The sequence below is a fragment of the Nanorana parkeri genome, unplaced genomic scaffold (genome assembly GCF_000935625.1).
Source record: "Nanorana parkeri isolate BGI_ZX_2015 unplaced genomic scaffold, ASM93562v1 scaffold454, whole genome shotgun sequence".
Classification (NCBI taxonomy): domain Eukaryota; kingdom Metazoa; phylum Chordata; class Amphibia; order Anura; family Dicroglossidae; genus Nanorana; species Nanorana parkeri.
The window spans coordinates 605,032-632,033 of record NW_017306722.1 but is presented as its reverse complement, the minus strand read 5'-3'; the positions used below and the strand labels follow the sequence as shown (position 1 = coordinate 632,033).

The 27,002-nt window shown below is 40.6% G+C and overlaps 2 protein-coding genes across 2 annotated transcripts in view; one reads left to right on the top strand and one right to left on the bottom strand.

The window, feature by feature from the left end:
- CCDC146 (coiled-coil domain containing 146) overlaps positions 1 to 11,893 on the top strand; it is a 70,207-nt gene extending 58,314 nt beyond the window's left edge. The window contains exons 14-18 of the mRNA XM_018560436.1: positions 1,678 to 1,906; positions 5,291 to 5,419; positions 6,872 to 7,009; positions 7,611 to 7,866; positions 11,654 to 11,893. Of these exons, the coding sequence (XP_018415938.1) occupies positions 1,678 to 1,906; positions 5,291 to 5,419; positions 6,872 to 7,009; positions 7,611 to 7,866; positions 11,654 to 11,850 (949 nt within the window). The 3' untranslated portion in view covers positions 11,851 to 11,893. The remainder of the gene's footprint in view (positions 1 to 1,677; positions 1,907 to 5,290; positions 5,420 to 6,871; positions 7,010 to 7,610; positions 7,867 to 11,653) is intronic.
- A 2,657-nt stretch (positions 11,894 to 14,550) lies between these two features.
- Positions 14,551 to 27,002, bottom strand: part of GSAP (gamma-secretase activating protein) — a 55,197-nt gene continuing 42,745 nt past the window's right edge. The window contains exons 27-32 of the mRNA XM_018560422.1: positions 25,843 to 25,937; positions 24,492 to 24,611; positions 22,144 to 22,205; positions 19,200 to 19,304; positions 15,861 to 15,957; positions 14,551 to 14,662 (exon numbers count right to left, since the gene is read on the bottom strand). Of these exons, the coding sequence (XP_018415924.1) occupies positions 14,571 to 14,662; positions 15,861 to 15,957; positions 19,200 to 19,304; positions 22,144 to 22,205; positions 24,492 to 24,611; positions 25,843 to 25,937 (571 nt within the window). The 3' untranslated portion in view covers positions 14,551 to 14,570. The remainder of the gene's footprint in view (positions 14,663 to 15,860; positions 15,958 to 19,199; positions 19,305 to 22,143; positions 22,206 to 24,491; positions 24,612 to 25,842; positions 25,938 to 27,002) is intronic.

Sequence of the window (27,002 nt, the reverse complement as noted above, 5' to 3'; positions counted from 1 at the left end):
ATAGTTCTACAGAATTTGTATGTCCCATGATAGCTGTGCAATTGTTTATCAAAACTATTTTGCTATATATATTATATATTACACAAACACAATATCCTTTAATCTAACTTAAAAGAGAACTATGGGGTAAGTGTTTTTCCCCATAATTCTCTTAAGGGTCACGGGAGGACATATACTAGCATCCTCCCGTGACCCAAAGCTCAGTGTATCGCGATCTACAACTCGCGGTATACGGAGACAGCCGCAGCCGGGACGGATCCCAAAAAATGCTGTCGAGATCCACCAAGCTGTGTGAATGACAGTTGGCTCGGCCTATCTAGAGGCAGAGCCACCTGTACCCGCTCCCTCCCCATCCGTTCCTCCAGTCAGCGCTGGAGGATCGGAGTGGGGAGGGAGTAATCCCTGCAGGGAGGGGTGATTGACAGTCACTGCTCTCTGCAGGGAGATGATTGGGAAGTAAGTGAGCAACGGTATGCGTTTGCTCACTTCCCGATCTATTAAACCGACGTCTGACAGTTTCATTGTCACATGTCGGCATGGACTGTGAGGATGAATGATTTTCACTCATCTCATTGTTCTACTTTAACCATGAGAGGGCATGACAGCTCACCTAACGTGCATGCGGTGACGCACTGCAATGCACTGGATATACATAAAGGGATCCTTACTGCTTCCTCTGTTTGGCATTATACTAAAATTAAGCCCATGCATGTACCATGGTGCATTGTGTAATGTGTAATGTGTGTAGTGCAATAAGGGGCTGATTTGAAATGGAGCACACATGTTAATATGACATACATCAAATAAAAGAGCATTTTTTTTAAACATTATTTGTTTAAAAAAATCAGCAGAAAAATTAAAACTAAGAGAAGGGGGAGGCGTTAATTGGGGCTGATTAAAGTTAACTAAGACTTAATAAGGGGTTAAACAAAACATTTGTTTAAAGACATCAGTGTGCTTGCAGGATGACAAATGAAGCATCAATTCCTGTTCCATGGGGAACCAATGTAGACAGGCAAGTACCACTTGGAGCACCAGGGGGGAATCACAGGAAGAGGAAAGGGGTGGAGAGGGACACTGGGTGCATACGGCTGCCTGACCACATCCACATAGCTTGGCACAGAAGCGGCCACACCCACACATTTTGTAGATGTGATTGGCAGCTTCTCGTCTGCTGATCACATCCATGCACGAGAGCAAAATCTCAGGCACCACTTCATGGTTAGTAATGCAAGCATTAGCTTGCAGACTTAGAAAATGCAGCAGACATAACATAAGCTTATAAACATAGTTCAGAATATATTTTAACTCTTGCTGTCCCTACACTACTGAGCTGGCCTCCTATAAGCAGTTCTGTTCTGACATGACCTTAACATCCGTGGCAGTAAAATAAATAATGGGGGAGAGGGATTTGCAATCTGTTAGATCTGTTTTTGTTTTTTTATTATTATTTGCTTTCCTAAACAAAACCAAATATATTGTGATGTATGAAAGTGTCAGTGATTTTTTTTAAAAAGTCAGTTTCAAACTGCCCTGGAAAATGACAATTTAAATCTGAAAGTGTGAATCTAATTGGTGGTTCTGTGGAAGTAACACCAGTTCCTAACACTTTACTGTGATACCTGGGGCCCAAGATATATCTTATTGCAACACAATTTCTTTGTTGCTGCCTGTCAGGGGGGTGCAGTTAATTGAGCGAGAGGAAGAGGTCTGCATCTTCTATGAGAAGATAAATACACAGGAAATGATACTTCGGAATGGAGACATCAAGATGATGGAACAAGATGAAAAGATCCGCTTCCTAAAGATGAAAGCCGTAGAAAAGAAGAGACAGATTGAACAAGTCAAGAAAGAGCTACCAAATAAGAGGAATCTGGAATCGGATCTAGTGACGGTCCAGATCCAGGTCAGTGAGACCAGTATTTAGACATTCCTCGATTAAACATATCGATAGAACTATGACAAAAATAAAGGAACTGCTGTGGCTAAGGCAGGTAGAGGTCACTTGAAAGCTGACTGTTGTTGTCCTGTCAGCTGCCTGACCTCAAACACTTGTGTCCTGTCGTATGAGGGGGAAAGAGTGTGGAAAGATTAGCTGAACTGAATTTGTTCTCTCTGGAGAAGAGGCAATTAATGGGGGATATGATAAAGATATATAGATATATAAATGGTCCATATAGTGTGCTTGGTGGTTTTTCTTCTCTCTGTAGGTTGCACTCGAACTTGACGTGCCTTTTTTCAACCTGACTATGTAACTATATACAGTATATGTAACTATGTCAGGCTAAAACAGGCATGTCAGACTCAACAGTGTGCCAACTGAGAGGACTAGAATGATATATAAATTTATTTTTTATACTATAATATAAAAAAACTCTAAAATAATAATCAAAACTTGTGAAAAAAGTGTTTTCTTCTAGTTTTTTTCCTCATTTTTTTATTTTATTCAAAGTGAGGGGTTAGGTACACATATGTGATATAATTATATAGCCCTATCTGTCCTATAAAAAACTATATATAATATGTGTGGGTACATTTAGTAAGAAAGTATATTACTGCTGTGGAAGAACCACACAGCAAAAATGTAAAAAGTGTGTCAGTCATTTATGAACAGAAACTGAAAACTAGCTCAGTCATGAAGGGGTTAAACCACTGGGGGCCACAGAGAAGGAACAAAAGAACCTACATGCAGCCCATCAAATACCAGTTTGACATGCCTGGGCAAGAGGGTAGAGTATTAGTGTTAAAACCCCTACCAGGTTTTTTTTGTTGTTGTCTGTATCCCACGGGAAAGATTTCCCTTTATTTCCTGCCCTGCAAACGCAACAGAAAATGATATAAAATGTCACCAAAGTGTGAGGAATTTCTATTTTAGATAGTTGTCACTAGAAAAATTGTCCCCATTGGATGATATACCCTAACCTATTGCTCTGATAACTCTAATGTTAAATGATTTCCCCTCAATTTTTGTCTTAATGACAGCAACTACCACTGCAAATAAAGGAGTGAATCTCCCAAACAGGCACACCAACAGCAAAAATGTTTGACAGTGGGTCTAAGTCCTCACACTATCCAAAACTAAGAAAAAAGTTTTGTATATATGTAAACTTTAAACGTAAAACGTACGACTTTAAATCAATTGTTATCCCCAAACTGTGTCACAGTAGGAAGATTTCCCTTCACTTGCTGTCTTGTAGACTCAACAAGAAGTGAGAGAGTATCTTTTTAAACTATGGAAAATCCCCTCTGTCATGGCAACAATTGCCCCCATTGGAAGATTTTTATTTTATTCCTGTTCTGGTGGCAACTCAAAATTTTGGATTTACCCATCCCATTCATTCCTGGTGACATGGTGATCAGGACAAATGTGTAGAGTAAATCTCCCTAAAGGGGACACAGAGGGCAATTAACTTGAATTTGAAAATGTTAGAATCTGTTTGGTTTGTTAAAGGCCCAGTCCAGGTTTTAGACCATGCTTGAAGTTCCACCCATATTTAGGGTGTAATATGATTAATCAGTGCATTCCCCAGCTTTCCACCCTCAAACTGCAATGCTCCTCCCGATCCCAAGCGGACTATGCAGAGCATGGCTGCAATCCCTCCTCCCCCTCTAGTCCAGCTTCACTTTCCCAGCCCCAGAACAGCAGGTGCTTACCTCCGTACAAACTTGACACACTGATCGGGGGTGTGGGCTTCCTTTCAGCCCATTTTTTTTTTGCTGAAAAGTGCCCTCCTCGGCTTATACTCGAGTCAGCGTGGTCCAGTGGTCAGGTTTCTTCTTACTTACCTCGCCTAGCATCGCGACACTGCTGCTCCGGTGGGCGGCTCTCCGAGCGGGGTCATCTGGCAGTCTCCGGGTCCTAATTTAGGTTGGGTTAAATGATCCGTAGTACATAATATGTAGCCCTGTACCCCCTTTTCCACTTACAGAGCTAGGTTATTGTTTTTCTTTTAAATAAATATTCATGTAATTTTATTGGTATCTATCTACCATTAGCTGCCTCATTTCCCACCCTCGGCTTATATTCGGGTCAATACTTTTTCCCAGTTTTTTGTGGTAAAATTAGGTGCCTCGGCTTATATTCGGGACGGCTTATACTCGAGTATATACGGTAGTAAAAAAAGTAGACTAACAGGGTTATTCACAAAAGAGTGAAGAGTTTGGAGAAGGCAGGAGAAGTGAACAATCTAGGACAACATAGCTGAACTGGAAAGTGAGGTGAATTGGAGAATTTTTCCAAATCAGCTATGTTGTCCTAGATTGTTCACTTCTTCTGCCTTCTCCGAACCCTTCACCCGTTTGTGAATAACCCTGTACATCTTGAATCTCCATATAAGACATAAATAACTTTGGCACTCTTGATTTCTAGTTGCCTTGCTTGCCTTTCTGAACTCTGTGGATTACCTTTCAACTGTTCAGAAATAGCCTAATAAAGAATGTTTGTAAGTACATTTGACAAATTTTCCTCTGCTTTCTTTTTTAAACTCTTTTATTATTTCAGTATGAAAGAGATCACAGTCATTGGACATTCTCCCCAAAGATGAAAAATACCACTAGACAAGAACCATTCTGTATTCCATGTTCTTCCTCTTGAATATTTCCACACTTATTAGGCTTCTAGCCATTTCATATTCTAAAGGAAACATTTCCAGCTTCGCTGGCTTTGCCACAACATGGATTGAGACTTTAGGGTTTATGTACAGAGATTGTCAGAATAATGGCTTGATACAATATTCCAGTTTAAATTTTAATCTGGTAAGTGGAAAACAATTGGTGAAAAGTAGACAAACTGGCAAAAGTAAAAACAAATTATGATCTGTAGCAAAAAAAATAAAGTAAATAAATTAAATACATTCTGCAGTGACCATCCTTTGAAAGTAATGGGTTATGCCAGGCTTAGGGTGGAGTAAATATATAGGACATTTTCAGGAAAAGGGAGCAAAAAGTCTATACCATTGTCCAGATCTAATCTCTACGATAGATTTTACTGAATTTGTTTTTCACATTTGTTTATATAGCAAAAATGGCATTGAGAAATAGGGTTGATTTACTAAAGGCAAATAGGCCATTGACTTTAAAAAGGGATTTTTTTTTTCCCCCTTAGCTTAATGAATATGGTAAATCTCTGCAGGACTTCCATCATCCAATCATGTGCAAACAAAAATTAAATTTTTTCTTATTTTCCTTGCACATGATTGGGTATTCTTTGCAAAGTAAATGTACTCTTACTTGAATATGCTCCCCAGCAAGTTGTGTACTTTGAATTCATTTTTTGTTTGTTATTGAGCAGCTTTCCCAGTGTAACGACAGATTAAATGACCTGGAAACACAAGCAGAAGATCCAGAGAAAACTAGCAGGATTCGTATAGTAGAAGGAAAGGACCTATCACAGCAAGAGCTTTTGAAGAAAACAGAGGTGGTGAGTATAAAAAGAAAAGCCAACCCCATCGCTTCTTGGCCTTTTGTCTAAGACCAGGTGTTCTGATCAGTTTAATATTTTATACGGGTCCGATCTGGAGATTATATATTATATGGATTTTTAGAACAGGGAGATGGAAGATGATCTTGTTATGACCACTCCACGCATTGACCTGGTATTGCAGTTCTCAGGAAGGGTGCACCAAAAAGAGATGAAAGCAATCTTAAATGTATTTTCACTATACCGTTTCTGTATGGAATTAGATCCCATAAGTGTGTGCCATGGGTATGGTTTAAAGGGCATGTTATACTTTCATTTAAAAAAGAATAACTCTTTAGCCAGCAAGGTCTGTCTGGCATCATACAATTGCACCAGGGATAGGCAAACTGGGCACTCCAGCGGTGTTAAAACTACCAATCCTATCCTGCCTCTGTCTTTGGGCGTCTTCATCCGATTGTCATTTTGCAATGCCTCATGGGAGTTGTAGTTTCGCTAGGGCTGAAGTGCCAAGGTTGCCTACCACTGGATTATACGCTACACTTGCAGACTGAAATGCTTAGCCCTTTGTCTCTCACCCAGTAGTAGGATTAAATGGTGCAGGTTACAGGGGACTGTTGCATGACACAACCCACATGTTAAAAGAGGTTTTACCTTCAGTAAAAGGGAGTACTCCATTAGAAAGCGCCTTTAGTATTTCAGCAAACAATATGCAATGTAAATATAGAAAAGATATCAATATTAAACATCAGAGATGAGTAGATTTTGCATGAGTTTTTCTAGTTTGGGAAGCCGATATCGAGTTCCAGCTTCTTGTGTATGTTCATAAATGGCATGTCTGGTACATTACAATAACTGCATGCTGTTGTTTGGACTCCGCTAACTGTGGAAAGAGTTTGTATTACTTTTAAATTGCATTTGGTTACATTTGCCCTTAGTTAAAAGTAACACTAAACTCAGGAGATAAAGCCCAAACATGCATTCACACAGAGGACAGGGAACAATTCGAAGTATTAAAAGTGCAGCAGGAAGTGAACAGCTCCCTAGATTTTTGTCAGACATTTTTTGCACTTATTGAACATGAACAGTGAAAGCATTTTGTTATACGAGTTAATAGACCAAAGGGGAGAAAATTAGTAGTTGATTGTTAAGGTGTACATACTCCATCTCATTCTATACTTTTTCAAAAAACAGAATATCCATTACATCTCATACACCTCCAGGGACTTGGCCTGACTACTCTATTTACCAGTCACACCAGTCAGTGCTGTAGTGAACTTTACAAACTTTAGGTACATACTGCATTGCTGTTCTTTCTAGACATTTATGTATGTAGACCTCCATGTGCCCCCCCTAATGATTGGTCTATGTGAAGAGTGACTCTTCGAAGATACTTCTCTCCGTCGTCATTAAAGGAACAGGTGTCTGATTTATATGTATGTGCATTCAATACAGCTTGAGCTGCACCTGGCTGAGAAGGAGGAACATTTGCTGGAAAAGGATTTCCTCTACGAGCAAGTCTCTAAGCTAGCAGAGAGGATACGTATCAAAGCTGAAAATGGCAAAGAAGACACCCTAGCTTGTGCCAAAAAGGTCTGTAATGATAATCAGCCTTTTTTTTTACCCAAGATTTAGAGAGTACTACTCTAAAGGTGCCCATACACCTTGCGATTATCGTACGATAATGGCGGGAAATCCAGCGATCGTACGATAATTGCAAGGTGTATGGAAGGCATGCGACCGTTCCTACTGTAAGGTCACACGTCTTTTGTCTAACGAGCATGTTTGAAAACCAGCCGAAAATCTTACGATTGTCAGTGGGTTTGTGGCATGCTCGGGAGACAAATGCCGAACGGGCCGGTGTGCGCAAGCGCACACTGCCCGTTCAGCATTGCAGTCATCAACAGCCCGATGATCGCAAGTACGATCTGCCTGTCCAACATGGGCAGTTCGTACGAGCTTTTAATTAGCTTACAACCATCGCAAGACAAAGGTCTTGCGATGGTTGTAAGGTTTATGGGCACCTTTACACTGTGAATTGGTCTACATAAAAAAAAAAATCCCAATTTACTTATATTATTCCTATTGTGAGAAAAATCAATCCATATGAACCAAGCACAGTGGAGGGCCAAGCCAGCATCATCTTGTAATGTTGCCTTATGGTCCTATGTTTTTTTCATTTTTATTTTGGCAGAGGAATGAACTGCAAAACAAGATTAAAGACACGACTCGTAAAATGATGTCCCGCATTGCAGAGTTATCTATGCAGCAAGCCAACTGTATAAAGCTACAACAAGAAGTTAGAGATAAAGATAAGTTTGTTGAGACATGCTATGCAAGGATGGAACAAGGGTTACCACCTAGCGAGGAAACCGAGCAAGAATGGAAGCGCTTGGTGCGTGATGAACGTAGACACCAACTTGAAAGACTAGAGAAAACAAAGGTAAGGGGTTTAATAATAGGCTGCCAGCATATGGAATTCAGCAATCTAAGTCATTAAGGAACATTTGTGCTTCGGTAACAGTCATGAGTGATCCAAACACTGCTGGAATCACCCTGATTGTAACTGCCAGGAATACATTGTATATATCAGCCTCAAAAGAATAGGTAGTGAACTCAGGGAAGTCTGAAAGCTTTTCATTTGTTTACATTTGGCCATCCACATTACAATCCCACTGTACAATACCCTTTACTGTTACTAAAATGCCAAGTGACTTAAGTTAACAATCCATTCAATTTATATCCAATCAAGTACAATACTTAGAGCCAGCATGTGACACTGCAGCTGGCAGGACGCCAGCTCTATATACCAAGAGCTGAGAAATCATGTAACCGCTGAACGCTCAGCACACAGTCTCCATCATGGTGAGTCACCACTCCCCGCAGGGATTTCCCCCTCTCCTCTGTTCCCCTAGCACTCATTGGAGGGATGGACAAAGCTGGCTCTGGATCGGCAGAGCCAGTTGTCAATCATGCAGCTGGGTGGATCCCAACTGTCAGGATCCTTCCCAGCTGTAGCGTGGCTACTGCCACTATATGCTGACTTTGGGTCATAGGAGTGCATTAGAAAATGTACTCCTGTGACCCAAAAGAGAAGTAAAGCCCCCACCATCCAAAAAATGGCTTTTCTTCTTTTAAGTACATCACAGTTTAGTCATTGTAAAATATGGAAGGATAAGAGTTATTTAGCCTGTTGCCAGCTGCAGTGATCGTAGCATGGCAACAACAGATGAAACAATGGTGTGATTTGCTGCAACAGGAACTTTATGTCCTATAGTAGGGGTGCCCACAATTTTTCGCCTGGAGATCTACTTTTCAAATAACGAGCTCAATGAGATCTAGCAATGAAAAAACACCTGCGTTCAGGGGCGGGAGGGGGCGTGGCATTAAAGTCAATGGCACCGCAGCCAGGGCCCTCACCCACAGTGCGATTGCCTGCACCCGGAACCCAGACACATTAGTGCCTGCGTTCCACAAAAATGCTGCACCGGAATGCAGGCACTAATGTGCCTAATGTGCGGGTGATCAAACTGTGGGCGGGGCACATGGCTGTGGTGCAACCCCACGGCATTCCAGTGCGTTCTAGAGACGCGGGCGTCCTATCCTCCCGCAGTGCTTGTGTGGCCGAAGTTGCACACGGGGAGAGGTGTCCCGCCCCTGTCTGCTGCGTCTGACACATTCAGCCGGCAGCCGCACGAGCACCGCAGGAGCATAGCAGTAGCCAGCTCCTTTTGCACACGTGGCAAGAAAAAAAAAGTGCCCCCCCAACAGGCGTGTGACCCCAACAGGCCCCTGGAGGCAGCGCCCTGCCTCCAGGATTTTTTATTTTATTTTTTACTATTTGTTATGTTTTTTGTATTATTTCTTATTTAATTTAAATTTTTTAAATTTTAATATTTTTTTTTACTGTTGGGGGGGCTTCGGGGAAATATTAGGGGTCTAAACAGCCCCCTGATATTTCCCTTTTAAAATAGAAAAAGAAATTGAAGCCACAAAGTCCTCAATCTCTTTTTCTGCAGCCTCTGTTCTAAATGAATGGAAAGCACAGAGGCTTCCCATTCATTCAGAAAATATTTACTATCACCAGTTTCTGAATGGGGAGGAGCCTCTGTACCGAGCGCTTCTCCCCATTGAGAATCTCATGAATGAACAGGAAGTGATGTAAATCACATCGTGTTCATTCATAACTGGGGACACATACAGATGACGGATGACGGAGCCACTGTAACAGCAGCATGTGCAGTGAGGAGAGAGAGAGCCGCCGGCTGTCAGATCCAAGCTGAGCGGCTCTCTCCTCACCGCTCGGCGTGCTGCTGTGATAGCGGCTCCGTCCCGCGCCGCCGACTGCAGCTTCACTTTTCCTCGGATCCCCGCTGCATGCAGATGAGGGAGAGCAGCGGGGATCCAGAGAAGACAGGACATCGCGATCTACCAGTGATCGCTGCGCGATCGACTGGTAGATCGCGATCGACCTTATGGGCACCCCTGTCCTATAGGTTTTAATCAGTTGCTACATGTTTACACAAGGAACATATAGGAGGCACTTTACTAAAGTAAAATTTACCTATATTTGATTGAAATGTAAAATCACACACAATGTGTTTGGTTTTTCTTTTTTAAACCCTGTAGCTGATGTTTGACCAGAACACGAGTTCATTTCACTTCAGTAAATCACCATGTGGTGTTTATGGCGCTAAAATACTCCCTGATGTATAGCAGTACCTTTTGCCACCTTAACTTACCTTGCTTGTCTGTCTGATGCCCCAAACCCCACTACAGCCTCCACGGAGATCCTAGACAAGCACTTACCGAACCCTAAAGATCATTATCTGAGAGTATACGAGAGCCTTTCATTGACTGCTCAGGTAGCCAGCATTGCATAGGAATGTCTCGTCTATGCAGAAATATCAGGATTTTTGTTTGATTGTTTATTTACAAAAGGGAAATAAGAAAATAAAAATAGTTATAATGTGTACAAATCCAACAATGTTGCAAGACAAAAAGATAGATGGGGTGGGATGGGTAAGGCGGTATTGGCAAAGGCTAAATGTGTGCGTGTTGCACAAGTGGCAGCCTGGTGGTGTTGTACAACTATTGTAGTCATGGTTAAGGTTCCCACACAGCAAGGGCTGTTAGGTTAGGGTTTAGGCAAATAAGTTGGGCTGCCGCTAGGGGTTCTATTGCTAGAACAAAGAGTAAAGGGGACAAAGGGCAACCTTGCCTGGTTGCTCTTCATATATTGAAAGAGGTGGATTCAATGCCAGAACATTGCAGAAAAGCTCTTGGAAGAAATATATCAGTGATAGAGTTTAATAAATATAATGGGGGAATTTATCATAGCAATTGCGAGTGTTTGAACTTGCACGGAATATATTTGCACCAGATTTATGATGCTAATGTAATGTTGTTCATAAATGAGGTTTAATAGACTCCAGGAAAGAAGACTCGTAACTCCAGGCAAAAAGCTTAACCGTCACTTCTTGAAGAAGTGGTCACGGGGACTTCTTAAGTTGTGATTGTTTTGTTAGGTGATGCCCCAGTTTCAGACAGCCCAGAACAAGTGCAGATGAAAACAGGCGCAAAAAATGTGCAACTGAAATAGTGCAAGCTCAAGTCAACAGTGCAAAACACGTGCAGCTGGAAAAGTAGTGCAAGCTCTGGTGAAAAACAGGCGCACATGTAAAAAGACAGATTTGCACATAAAATAATAATGATGATCCAAGAGGCTAAAACTGTTGCAATCGCTTTAAAAAAAAAAAATCCCCCCTAATATATATCTATCTATCTATCTATATAGATAGATATATATATATCTATATATATCCCCACCCATCTCTCCCTCCCCCATCACAGGTTTACAGCTGAAAACCAAGTTCAGCACTACTCTTTGCAGGGAAAATGTAGCCTATTAAATGACCCGTGTTTATTATGCCGACAGTCTTACACAAAACAGACTAATTTTGCATGATGAATTTTATTTTTAACAAGCATTTCATGTATAAAATTACAAAACTTTTTTTTTGTTCTTTTTTAAACAATTTCAAAATGATTTTAAATACCAGGCGCACAATATCCAAAGCATTGCTTTCCAGGCTTGTTGATCTAGACTTACGTATGACATCAATCCTAGAAATGCTTAAGGTCTTGTGTATCACCTGATGCCGTAAAGTGTCAGTCTTTAAAATTCCAACCAAATATTATTCGCTAATGGCTGCAAACATCTTTTACAGATTCAAGAAGAGGAACAACAACATGCGTTGCCAAATGGAACCCTCACCACAGCAGAGCAGCGCCCTAATGCATACATACCCGAAGATGAAAATGTTCTTCCTCTTCCCCGACCTTATGGAGCTCTGGCACCTTTTAAGCCCAGTGAGCCAGGCTCAAACATGCGGCACATTAGAAAGCCAATGATAAAGCCAATTGAAATCTAACATTAGGGAGTGGTATGGACAGATGTAGAATGAGTGCCCCTGTACATCTTTATACATATATGTCATGGCAGGGAAACCTTTTACATCCACTGTGAGTAGTAAAAAGGGAGCACTTCTGTGATCCAGAATATGTGTGAAATTTCATATGTTCTAAGGAGGATATCTCCACTACAAGTGTAGTACATGAAGACATTGAGGCACATATAAAGTGTTATACAACACTTCGAACCTGGGTGTCAGTATTAGAAGTATGGGCTGAATGTCCTTACAGTTCCATACATTTGCCCCATTGTGGCCATAAAAGTGTTCTAAAGAGAACTGTTCTTGTTCATAAACAACCAGCTTCTAACCAACATTATCTGGTGCAGGTTTAAGAAACAAAACATTGGTTGCCATTAGTAACAAGAATACTTCATTTTAACACTTTTACACATCCTTGCCAATTATCTAATAGCTCACTTTGTTGTGCTGATACAGCACTCATATCACACTAGCACTCGTTTATTCAATCCTACTACAGTATCCCACTAAAACATAAGAAAATTACATAATACATGGATTCAATTTTTATTAACATTTTTGTGATCTATACCATTATTTTCCAAACTTGTCTGCCACTAATGGAAGGGTCAATATTTTTTTTTTTAAATTAAATTGAAAGTGCCATTTATTCCCTATGCCAAACATTAGCCATTCTGATGAGAAGGGGGGAATCTTGATGAGAAAATGGAACTTTGATTTGAAGGGGAAAACCTACTTTTTGGTGTTTTTGCATGGGGTGCACCTTAAAATATATGGCACCAAAAGAGAAAAAACCCAACATGGTTAAGTTTCTCTTTAGTTTTTTTCCACCTATGCGCCTAGCTCAGCTCCCACTCAGAGCAAAGTGTCCGTGCCTCCCAACAGCCCACATTTCCCATCCAGCAAGGTTTATGCACCCATCCAGGCTCCCTTGCCACCTTCTCACTGCTGGCGCCCTCATTCTGTTGCACTAAAGGAGTCAGACTTCTAGATATAAGTGAAAATGTGACCTCCCCATGTGATTGTATAGTCGGAAACAAGCTGCACTCCTTACCGGAAAAATAATAAACCTGCAAAGCAGGCGGGTGCTTGTAGCGACCACAGATGGCACCGTGAACATATAGAAGTAGTAGAAATTGTCACCAGCACACCACAAAGATGTACAGCAAAAAGTCCTTTAATGACAGATTGCCATTCAGTACAAGCGCTTTCAGGGTCTCAGAAGTACCCCATTCAGGGGTACATCTGAGACCCTGAAAGCGCTTGTACTGAAGGGCAATCCGTCATTAAAGGACTTTTTGCTGTACATCTTTGTGGTGTGCTGGTGACAATTTCTACTCCCCCATGTGACAGCACAATCAAAAGCCCCAAACACTGTCAAACTGGGGAATACAGTGAGGTCTTCCAAAAGGTAAGCTCAGACATCAGAGTGTGCTCCTGCAGCAGAAAGGAGTGCGGATCGGCGAGTATACCTTGCTGGGTTGTTGAAGAATTATGAGCATGTCATGTAAAATGAAATGCAATTTCTGTGGTTTTGCATGTGACTGTACAGCAAGAGATGTCAATTTACAAAGAATGACCATATGTAGTAAACAGCATAATGCCATCACACCAAAATATGACTTTAACCTGACCTTTGTCTTTGTAAATTACATGCTGCGTATTGCGGTGCATTGCCTTAAAGTCATGTCTGAATTTTGATGCATTAAGAAGCACTGCCAGCCCACTTAAAATTAATAGTCTGTCTTAATGCAGTCTGCATTAAAGCACAGTAAAGTGTTGTATAAATTCACATGTGTTACTACAACGCGTAGTTTGAATAGGCCAGTGGTTTGACTTTCCAGCATCAACCAGAAACTGAAAAAAATCAGGTGACTGAAATGTACACACTGACCTGTGTTCTATTAAACATGGGACTGAGCAGACATGCTTTCACATTTGTAAAAAATAAAGAAAAGGTGGAATTTCCTGACTGACGCCGTTTCAGTAGGTATGCAAGTGTTGACTTCCCTGAATTATTATTATCTATCATTACAAAAGATCCAAATTAGAGAACAGCGGCCAAGGACAAAATACGTAAATATGCACAAAAGTAAACTTCCCGTGTCAGAAGTACACATACACATTGTGCTGCAAGTGTTAGACAAAGAATGCAGTATTTCTAAATATCTGAGGACTAAAGAAAGTTCAGTGACTACTTGAGGACTTCAGCTAGTTAGACATATTTAGCCCAACAACTCACCTTATATAGAAACTTCAAAACTTGACTTAATAGGAAAAATGCATTTAAAATGGTTGTCTTAAACAAAATACAGAATCATTTATAAAGGTTAATGACAAATGTAATGAATTATTATAAACCTATTTTCTCAAATGAAGATCTGTGCATAGCTCCAACAAAGCTATCAAAACAACCCGTTGTAGAGAAACTTATTCTTAGTATGTAAACATTTTCAAAGCAGCCTTTTCACATTTACAAAATACAACATTACCTATGAAGGAAAATGGCATTTCATGAAATAAAACCAGTGTTTTCCAGCATATACATCATAAAACAGAACGCAAGAGACATTTCAGATGCCCTATTGTAGCTCATCCAGTTTCACATATCGTATTCAACCAAGGTCACATGAAATAGGTTTGTGTTCCCCTATGAATGCAGCATTGGGCAGCTGTCCTTAGAATGAGCGATATCTAGTCTAATGAAGACCAAGAAGAACTGTTGTTCTTTTTAAGGCAATTTCTTCCAGAAATGCAGCGTCTATGTTATCTTCCTCAAAGGGGTTCAAAGCTGGAATACCAAAGAGAAATAAATTACAAATCATTTCTTAAGAATGTTAAATCAGATTATTACACACACACACACACACACACACACACACACACACACACACTCCAACTCAGCGTGCCTGGCAATACCCAATATGTGTGGCACAATTGTCGTTCTTATATGTGTGCACACCTATATGGATGTTTGTGAGGCTCTAAACTTTTTTTGGGTGTTTTTTTAAATTTAAAAAAGAACTATGGGGTTAAGGCTTTTCCCCATAGTTCTCCTTAGGGTAACGGGAGGACATAAACTAGCGTCCTCCCGTGACCCTAGGCTCAATCTCACCTCCCGATCTACTGAGTCGACCTGAGTCTCATTGTCACAGGTCGGCTAGAACTATGAGGTGAGTGAAAAGCACTCACCTCATAGTTCTCCTTTAATATATTAAAAGTCATTTCACTTTCCCAGTCAAGTTTGGCAAAACAGAATTACCCCCACCTATCTGCCCCACCCCGCCTGGTCTTACTTGTCAAAGATTCTCCCCCTCTGCGGCTTCCAGTGTAATAGTCATACTCCATACATCCTACATACTTTTTTCTAACATAATTGTATTGCCATCACAAGGGGGCAGAAAAAAACCCTATGCATAGTGCAGGTGACATGAGGGGTCTATTAGACCCCTAATTTATTTTTAGCTGATCAAGCTCAGACCAGGCTTATGCAAGCTAGGGAAGATCAGCAAATGGAAAGGTGACAGCCTGCAAACTCCGGCTTCGATTGCACCCAGAGTTGGTTTGTATGCCTGCACTGCTGTTGAATAGTTACGTCTGCAGCATTGAAAAGGTTAAAGGGAACCTATCAGAATAGAAATATGGGAAGTTGCAAGGTGGCCCAGTTATGAAGGTCATAACGTTACCATTATCTGACGAAACCACACCTGCCAGTCATGTATTGTGTGTAGATAGTAGGGAAGGGTATAGGAAATACAAAAATAGGCAAGCAGTACTATTTTATTCTGGTCTACATGACTATCTAGACTACCTGGCTTGCATGCTTTGCATGACATAAATTATACACAACTGAATTTTAGGCCCCAATCTACATATAAACTGTTAATTTTGATTGGATATTTTTTTAACAGGTACAAAATATATGAAAATGAATACATTTCTAAAACTGCCAACACTGCTGTATGATCATAATGCAACAAATGAATTACCTCTATCTTCCACTTCAGATAACATCATAATCAAGTAATTTAGTGGGAGAAAATTCATGTAGATTGGAGACCGCTCAGTGAGCGACTCCCGAATAACCTGCATAGAAACGAGATAAAAGAAGGTCCATTCTTGTAAACCTTTATATAGACATAGTGCACATGTGTATACAACATATCTAGGGCTTTGCATACAAGCTTATTCTCACAGAATCCGCTCCACATTTTGTAGTGTTACAATTTGGAATTAAAATAAATTTCACAACACTAATACTGAAGTTTTTTATAAGGAATAAAAAAAGTTTGAGTGTTAAATAGGGGGAAAAAAGCACAAAGTACATAGGTTGCCACCACACGTTTCCTGGTAGGTATTGTGACAAAGATTAACTTTACTGTGGGCATGGTGGTCTTAGGGTATAGAACAATATTGGTACACACAACACACACACACACACACACACACACACACACACACACACACACTTGCATATCTTATTTCAGTTTGTTTTTACAGGTCAACTCGCCCGCCCCAAATAAATCCCAATTCAGAAGAAAATTATCCTCGGATCATGTGATAAGCAACGCACTTGTGTGCATTAAGTGCATATACACCATGTGCATTTTGCAGCCGACTCAAGCAGTTTAAGGGCTAGTTCACACAAGTGCGGAGCAGATCCAGAGCAGGTGCAGACCGGATCAAAACTGCGTCCAATGTATTCCAATGGTATTTTGATCTCCAGTTCACATTGCAGCGTGCAGATCCAGAGCAGGTAAAATAGGGCCTGCTGCAGTTTTTGTTACCTGCTCTGGAACGCATCACAAACGCATGCAGATGCCTGGAACGCATCAAAAACGCGTCAAAAAAACATGTCTAAAAGACTAGCGTGCGTGTGCAGAAACCTGACCGGATCTGCATTTGGTGTGAACAAGGCCTTTAACCCTTTCGCTGCCAAGCCCTCCGGAACATTGTGCAAGCCACGCCCCCCCTGAGGGGCGGGCTTCCGATGACCGCAATGCCGAACAGGCAGTGTGCGCTTGCGCACACCGGCCCGTTCGGCTTTTATCTTACGAACATGCTACACACCCGCCGAACATCGTACGATGCTCGGCGGGTTTTCGAACATGTTCGTAAGTTAAAAGTCGTGCGACCTTACAGTAGTAGAGGTCGCACGGCTTCCACACAGCTTACGCTAATCGTACGATCGTGGGATTTCCCACGGTTATCGTACGATTATCGCAAGGTGTGTGGGCACCCTTAAAGTGACTGTTTAAGTAGGAAATTGAGACATTACACTTTCTATCTTGCTGATATTTACCTGCTGATTACCAAGATGGAACCTTTCCTGGAAGTATTGGAAAAGTTTCAGCAGCCACAATGCTGGATCCTTGATAAGTTTTCCTAGTTGACCATGATATACACACACAAATGTGTCTAATCTCCAAACTATAGGTGTAACTTTTTGTGGCCGTTAAACTTGACGCAGTCCAAGCTGAATAGGGTGGTCTATGCAGCATGAACATGCATCTTTTTTGGTTAGCAAAATGTAAAACCTTATGTTCCAGTCATCTGTGTTCAAAGCAATTGTAGCAATATTAGTGCACTTGCAACAAAGGTCCTGCCAAACTTGTTATTTGCACGAAGAGTTAAAAGATTTTCAGGACAAGCTTTCATGAGTGTTACTTTTTTATGACCATTTCTGTCTGACTCATCCCTTTCCTACTCCCTTCTCCTTATCTGGCTTCTAACTTTTTCACTTTTATTACCCTGCATTATGTGCATTTTCTGCAGGGATTGTTATTCCGAAGATTTTGTTAAAGCTATGTGTATCAGTACTGCTTGGACTGGGAAGGAAATCTTGTCCTGAAAATGTAACAGTTAGTGAAAAATCAAATACGCATCACAGACAGACGGTACTCAACATCATCAATGCTCCAAAAATGCTTTGTTTTATATTTTGCTACATTTGGTAGGTTTTACAGGATATCCTTTATCATAGCTCCCAACAGCTTTCTTGTCCCTCCAGAACACTCTCCCCCCTGTCATCGATTTACTTGGCACAAGTTCTGGCCTTTACATACATGAAGTGTGAACGCATAGGCCAGTTTGCATGAAAAAAAGGTTTGCAAACTGTAGTGGCAGGAATATGCAAGACTTCCCATCATACTAGTGCGTGCGAAAACTGCAGGCACTATTCCACATGAGAACTTGTCTAGTGAATCAGGCGGATAGTGATCCGTATTAAAGCCAAACAATTTCAGCTATGGTCGTGGAGAACCTTTTTCTACAGCTGTGTGATGTTGGCACAAATCAGCACAAACGAATGGTATATTTTTATTCAGGTTTTACAAACATGGGGTGCCAACTTCACACAGCTTTTTTCTACAGGTTTGCGGGGTCTCCTACATGTCTTCTGGCAATCTCTAAATGGGGCTCTAAACAGATTTTGTTAATCTATGGCTTTCTTCTCATCATTCTTCCATAAAGCCCAGCTTTGTGGAGCAAATTGATTTTTTCCCATCTTAAGGTGCCCATACACCTATCGATTATCGTTCAGAAATCGCCCACGAATGGTTATTCAAAAAAGAAATCGATCAGTTGATGGGAACCCAATGATTTTTTTTGACTGTACTCCTGGATGAATTTCCTTGGTGAGTTAGTATTGCTAACGATTTTCGCAATAGACATTGATATGTGTATGATGGGGTATTAGAGCGGAAAACGTATGAGGGTTCAATGACGGCACAAAAAAAATAAGGATAATCGCAGAGTGTATGGGCACCTTTAGTTGTGGAGTTCAGATCCTCAGATAAGAAAAACCAGCCACATGCTCCACAAAGCTAGGTATTAGATTGAATATATGTTAAGATAATGTTCTCTAATAGACTTTGGGACCTTCAAGATTGTGAATAGTTTTCAGAGCTTTCTTAGATCGATATAATGATTATATTTACATTTTTACCAAGAGGAACATTGAAATGACATTGCTACACTAAATGTATATCAAGTAGATGGGTTTATTCTAAAATCCCACCAGTTCTAAAGACAGATTTGGCTCTTATGTACATTTCATGCTGAATTTCTGTATGATGCACTATACCAGGAACAAACATGCATTGACTCAAGAGGTGACCTAGTGCCCAGCTGTCATTACATATACTCATTCTTCATCCAGCTTCCTTTCTTGCTGGTGGGGGAAGTTGACCCTCAGAGGTGCAATGTAGTTAATGCAGTCCAAGGGACAGAGGGTTTTGTTTTTTTTGTAACAAAGTACACAAAACAGTTCAAAACTAAGTTGCAGAAAATGGTACAATATGCACATAGTTGTAAGTTTCACAGTTTACCTCCTTGTTATTAAGCCTGAAGAGCAATTTTCTCACGTATTTCATTGCAATAAAGTTATTGCTGATGGCATGATCCCACAAACGATGGACCTTTTCAGAAATGTTCTGTAAATCAGATAAATAATGGTGAGTGATAATATGGAATGTTCTCCATTGCGTCCTGTGTTAGAGAGTCCACTCAACACCTTGGAAATTTGATTTCCCTACAGGAAATGACAAAACAGGAAATCCAGAAGACTCCTGTCCCAGACATTCACTTTATTCTGGCATCCAATTGGGGACAATTAAAAAGAAAAAAAAAACAGATCTGTTTTAGAGAATATGTAATATGAAGTATACAGCAAAATCTTCTTTGCCTTTATATACCCTAAATCATTCAGCTGATGAAATCACTTACAATGAATGCTGCTCCCTGACGTTTAAAAATGTTAGTTTTCCTGCAGAATCAGCTGGTCCCCTAAGCACAGGCCCCACCTGTTTTAGGGCGACTCATTTTCCTTGAAGGTTCTTAGAGCCACCCTTGTGTGTCTCCACAAACACACAGGCACAGCCGCACCAGCCACTAGCCTCCTTCCTGCTCTCAAATGCTACCCAAATTTGCAGATGGACAGTTGCTGGAAACTGCTTGGTCCCTTGTAATCTTGTACTGGACAGGAAGTTCAAGGAAGCTGAGCGAGTTTGAGTCAGATGTTTGGAAATATGACGACTAAATACTTGGGCAAAAAATGAGAAAAAAAATTTGCTGGGTAAATTTACAGTATATTTGATGTTGATTTATTATTGAAAAAAAGTTTGAGTTTAATACTACTTTAAATGAAAGAAAATCTACTTTGCTAGATAAGTAGAACCAGTGGCGTCACCCCCCTTGTGACGCCACTGGTTCATTTTGACACCAAAATTACTCAATCATTTTGGTGTCACCCCCCTCTGAAAAGTCGGGCGCTTGGTCATGGACCGACAGTATCAGGAGAGGATGGGACGCCCGACAGTATCAGGAGAGGAGGGGACGCGGCGGCATACCTTATCCCGCCGGGTGACTGTCCCCTCCTCTCTCTGCCGGCGTCCATCACCAAGATGGCCGCCGGCAGGTATCAGAATACTGCCGCGCGTGCGCGATGACGTCATCGCGCACGCGCAGTGATGTCTCGGTGGGGTGACACTCGGTTACCGCTCCGGGTGTCACCCAGCCTCGGGACGCCCCTGGTAGAACATATGCATTTGGTGTGTCCACTGTTAGATCATAACTCTAATGTAGGAGAGCCTCCATCTTGGAGCATACATATAACCAAAGGATGAATTAGGTGCAGGTTTGCCAGGAGGTAGCCCAACCTCCTTCAAAAAGGCACAGGGACACACCAGAAGCCCCACACATCACAATGACAGCTGAAGCTCCCAGTGTGTCCCCACACCAAATCCAATAAGTGAAACAAATGGCAAACGCACTCATCAATTCATAACTAGCGTAAAGCAAGGTGTACATGAGAGGGCTTTACAGAGTACAAAAACAGACATTTCCCAGCACACTCACCAACCAGCTTGCAAAAAAATACCCCAACTACTAGGGTTAAAAGCAGGTTTTAGTTGCATATCCTTTGCAAAATTTGTGGAAGCAGGCTGGCGAGTGTGCTGGGAATTTTTTTGTTTTTGTACTTTGTAAAGCCCTTCCATGTGCACCTTACTTTAACATTGGTTACGAATTGATGAGCGTGTTTGCCATTTGTTTCTCTTATTGGATTTGGTGTGGGGACACACTTAAGAGTTCAGCTGCCATTGTGATGTGCTGGGCTTCTGGTGTGTCCCTGTGCCTTTAAGGAGGTTGGGCTACTTCCTGGCAAACCTGCACCCAATTCATCCTTTGCTATATATGCGCCAAGATGGAGGCTCTCATAGATTAGCGTTAGGACCGCACTACACAGAGGGGCCTTGATGAGGCAGTGTGGCTTCCACATATTTTTCTAAAACGTTGTGCAACTAAAACCTCCGTTATAACCCTAGTAGTTAGACAGTATATTTTTTTTGCAGGCTGGCTGGGGAGTGTGCTGGGAAATTTTTGTTTTTATACCTTGCTTTAAGCTAGTTATGAACTGATGAGAGCGTTTGCCATTTGTTTTACTGTTCGATCATAACACACAGCACAAGGAAATCAGATTTTGCTTGCAGCATGCAGTGTTCTCCAAAAATACTCCAGTCACTCCTCTAAGTACTCCAGTCACAAAATAACACAGACCATTAAAGGGTTACAAGGAGAACATGATCTCTTGTTTAAAAAAAAAAATGTGGATAACTAGATTTAATAGCATGATGTGGTATTTTGTTTACATTTTCACAAAATTTTGGGTCCATATACTTAAGGAATAAGTGTGCATAAAAACAAAGTGCACTTATCCTTTTTGCCCCTCTTCCCATTCTTACCAAGATCTGACAGGCACGGTGTCACCATTGTTTACACCCAGCAACGCAATTCTCTCTGCCGGCTGCACCTGCACATTACAGCCCCATAGACTTCTATGGCGCTTTCTACCAGTAGGGAGAAGAACATGGACATGAGAGGCAGACTCTGATCTTGGGAAGTATACATCTGCAGAGGGCAAGGGTGGGATCGTTTAGGTCGGGGAAAGGGAACAAAAATAGTTTTTGATTTTTTTCTTTGTCTATTGATTTTTGATACATTTTCTTGGCTGTGGGTTAAACTAGAGAAATCTAGCTGTGCACGGCTAGCTTAACACTCATATGAATCCTCAAAAGGGATTCTGGGGTCACATGACTGCTACTTTTCACAGCTTTTAAAAAGGTTTTTTTTTTTTCTTGATTCATTTTAACAAACTGTTGCCGATGGCCGCTGAATCCATCAGGAGGTGCTACATCCGGGAATCCCACTTTAAAGAATGTGGCTCTTACAGGTTATATTATTTAAAAAAGAATAATATCAGTTTACTATGCTTACCTCTGGAAGACGTATTATTATGCTATATTTGAGCTTTTCATTTTCTGCATTGTCATCCAGTTCTGTATAAATAAATAAAATGGCAGTTCATCCCAGAGACACAAAACGAGCTATTAGACTTCTCATGAACTTTTACTCATGCTACTTTTTTGTGGGATATCCAGTTAAAAAGGGGAATTGATCAAAAATGGAGCAGTTGCCCATGGCAACCAGCTTCTTTTAATCTAAAAGCTTAACCAAACAAATTGGAGAGATGCCGATTACTTTGGGTAACTGCTCCAGATTCAGTCTGCTTCAAGTTTGATAATTTGCCCCAGAAGAGGAAGAGTCCTTGTCCAGGCTTGATTCCACAGTCGGCAGCAGAATGTAAACAGAGCGCAATAGCCAGCCTGCTATTGGCTTTTTCAGATTGCAATAGCCAATAGCAGGCTGGCTATTGCACATACCCACTGTGCAGAGGAGCAAACCTGAGAGAACTCTGTCTTAGGTCCACTCCTCTGCTCAGTGGGCAAGGTTTCCATAGCCAGCCTGCTATTGCAATATGCTATTGCCGCAAATCCCGTGGGTGCCGGATAACTAGGAGTTTACTGTAGTATATTGTCAGAGAGCACAGAGGTGTTATGGTCATGTTTACCTTCAATTATTTTATTTATGTGGCTTGCTTTCTATATTTTTTACATTATTATTAGACAGAATTTATACATTAAATGTAGATATTTATAGATTAGCCACAGAGACAGGGTCGATTACCCACTACAACCATTCTGCCTAACCGCTTAACTGCTTCTGAGATGTCTGTGAAGGTTCTTATTCATCCAGGTCATGGTAATTCTGTAACAAAAATAAGTCAAGGCAAGTGGATGTAATACATATTAGAGTACACACTGCTTATACACTGGACACAATAGATTTACAATTATCCTCTGCTAACATGAATGGATTAAATGATCTGTATGTAGCTCTGTACTATGGATCATTTAACCCATTCATGTTAGCAGAGTATAATTGTAAATGTATTGTTGCAGGCACTCTATATGTACTGTACATGTACTATATACTACATATAGAATTCACTGCATCAATAGATTTACAATTATCCCCTGCTAATATGAATGGGTTAAATGATCCATAGTACATATGTAGCCCTGTACTACGGATCATTTAACCCATTCATGTTAGCAGTGCAGAATTGTATATCTATTGCTGCAGTGCATTCTATCTGTACACATGTCCCGTACACTGCATGTGTACTGTATATGTACTATGGATCATGACTTAACCTACTCATGTTAGCAGGGCAGAATTGTGAGCGCCTCCCACAAGCTGAGCACCGAGACGCGATGCAGCGATCCTGCCCAGCGCGACTACGAAAGGCACCACGTGAGGCAACAGAGATCGGAGTGAAACTGTGAGTGAGGGAAGCTGGGACAGGGCTGACTGTAAATCTATTGCTATAGTGTACTGGACGTGTGTAATGTATATGTAGTACATATATACAGCACACACCTCCACTACACTGCAGCAATAGATTTACAATTCTACTCTGCTAACATGAATAGTTAAATCATGATCCATAGTACATAACATGTAGTCGTACTATGGATCATTTAAATTCACCTGTCCCTTTTTTAAAAAGTATCGGTAATTGGTATCGGCAAGTACATGAGGGGAAGTACTTGGTCCTGAAAAAGTGGTATCGGGACATCCCTATTAACAACCCATTAAATAAATGTCCTGCAACATGGTCTCTTTTACATGTATGTCTAAAAAGAAGACCAGTACCATTTTCTTCACACCAATACTTTTGAGAAAAAGGATTGTACCAAGTCTGTCCTTTTATACTGAAATTTATAGTGCTCTATAAACCAGGTGTTGGCACTGGAAGGTTCACTTGAGTACAGGTTTTCCTGAATACAGGTTCTTTATATTGACAGAGGTCTTCTTTAACATAAAATATTATAGTCAGTTCTTCAATGCATTCTGTATTCTTCCATTGTTAAACTTACTCTTTTCTGTAAGCTAAAACTTCACACATTCTATATAGAGCTTAAGTAAATCGCACCCACAAAGTTGAGCTAATAAATATTGTCTGTAACATGATGACTCATGCTTGCATATAGCATTTCCACAGTAAACTGTCACAAGTCAAATATATACACTTGTTTGTCCATTGAATAAACTGAGCATTTAGTGATATCCAAACGTGAAGTGTCATTATTTGCTCCCAGAGCCCTGTTTGCGAATCCCTCAGCCGTCCATCTGAATAAGCATCCCTTGCAGGCACTAACCTACTAAGATTCAGGTTCAGAGTTGAACACTGATGAGGAATTTAAAAAAGGTCAGCTTACCTTTAAGGAGTTTAACAACAAATGCCTCTGTCAATGGCAAAGCTCCACTGTCTATGTAATGCAGGAAATTGCCAAGGGGCAGGCATCGCATAGCTAAAACCAAATGCAGTGTCTGAAAACCTATAGCAATAAATACAGGATGAGTTGCCTTTATATTTCTTGCAAAAAAGACATTTTCTGCTATGCAGTCAACATGATTAGGTTGAGGTTAGCATAACAGGAAGTTGCAATACAGATTTTTACACGGCAAAATACATCTATTCTAAGCATATAATGAAGAAATACACAGTGGTTACTTTCAGTGAAATATCAGTAAACTTAGAGATAAAGTCAGATAAATATATACATGAAAACTTCAAACTTAGTTTTTGCCCTCTGCTTTAACCTTTAATAGCTACTGAGGTTGCTCATCAAATCAACAAGAAAGATGGTCGAGCCAAGCTAAACCTTAACATTAGAAGCATATGCAGGTTATATATTTCTAGATCCAATGGTTTTCATTGTTGGTAGCCTTTCTGCTTAATAAAATAAGACATTGTCTTATTTTCGGGGAAACACGGTAATGAGGCTGAAGTATGGTTTTCTTTTCCCGAAAAGGTCACCCATGTGTTCTACCTTCTGCTTGCTTTATTTTTGTTCAAGAATTGGCTCCTACAAAAGCAGCCTAGTTAGACAGTAGTAATGCGAGTACCTGTCTGGGAAAGGATTTAGAAACACACAGTGATCATATGTCGGCCAACCCAGTAACTCTTACTTCATAGTGCAGAAATGTAATATTGCTGTGGATGCAAGGGGGTGTGCTGGTGGAGATTTGTTTTGCTCACATGGTCTTCTGCACACAATGACCACAGACATTATTCCTAATGCCCTACAAGGACCGTCAAGAGGGCAAACTACAAGTCAATTCAAATACAAAGCTTTGAAATTCACATGCACTACTTTTCGGCCTGTGCTGCTGTATGGTAAAAAAACGCTTTAGACTTGTCACTTTTGTTTTAAGGAATTTACGGTATATGGTATCTTTAAAGTCCAATAGGGCACAGCATAAAATACAGTTATTTATAAAATCCTGAATAGAGGAAAAGAAATGGAGATGTTGTCCATAGCAACCTACCAGATTCCAGTTGTAATAAAACCAGTACAGATTAGAAAATCAAGATAATGTTGGATAGATTGCTATGGGTAAACAACCTGTTATCCTTGGTTCCAATGTTTTACAAATCAGTTGACATGTATAATACCAAATAGGAGTACATAATAGGGGTCCTACTGCTTAGCAGGGTCTACAGTATGAAATTGAGTAATAGTCTTCCTTCATCAGTAGGTCAATTGATTATTCTGCAATACTTACCAGGCGGCAATGGCATACTCATTCTGCTTGCGGCTTCTGATATTCTGCACATAACATGAAATGCAAAATACTCCGACGGGTTTCCACATGCATCACTGAACAAAAGAAAACAAAAAGCACACTTGTGATAGGATGTTTATTAAAGTTTGTGTTTTAACTTTATTTTGGAGGCAAAACTTGTGAATGGAGAAATCTTCATATGTAGTCACACTATGCAATATAGCACAGCTAGTCTACTGTAACATATCAGTAACCTCCAACAGTCTCATGTAACAGAGGAACTTTACCCATATCTTCAAAATAACAACAAACACACCTTTAGAAATGTTTAGTAATGGCAATCTACAAACACATACTTCTAGATAACTCCAGGCTTTTTATTTTTTTCAAACTAAATAGCAAGTCACCAGCACTCCAAAGGTTCTCCAAGCAAAGTTATTTTTATTCCATGTGTAAAGTTACATCACCAAGTGTAGCAACATTTCGGAAAGCATCCGGTTGCTGTCATTTTCAGCACACAAACTCTGGCACATATGACTAAGACATGTGACCATGCACATCCAAGGGGAAGAAAACGCCTTTCACTGAGATCTTGTGAGATTACAAATGAGATTTCCCAGCAATGATCTGCTGATGTAACCTTCCCAGCATGCAATGCTTGGGCACTATTACATAATTTGTGCCAAAGCGGACCAGGAAGTGGAAAAAAAATTGTGAGTAAAATAAAAATATATGTTTGTTTAGCTAATGAATGTAAGAGGATTTCATATCAGCATGCACAGCTGTATGCTGATGTGATCTTTTGTCAAAAGGGGGTAAAGGTCCATTTTAAGTCTGGTTCAGGATATGAATGGATCTTGTGACTGTTACACTACAGACACTGTTCCTATGTTCCAAGATTTGAAGGTAAGGTATTTTGCAACTGGAGAACTCAACTCTTACCATCATCATTTAACCACTCATTGATCTACATGAATAACATTTTTCTGGGATTAGACCAAGGGACAAATACATTTTAAGTTATATAAATAGTAAGTGCCCATTCACACCTATGCATTATCGCACAATGCAACTACCGTGCATTACAGGTGCTTTGAGTTGCCATTCATGTGAATGGCACCCAAATGCACTTCCTGAGCGCAATGCACGGTACTGCAATA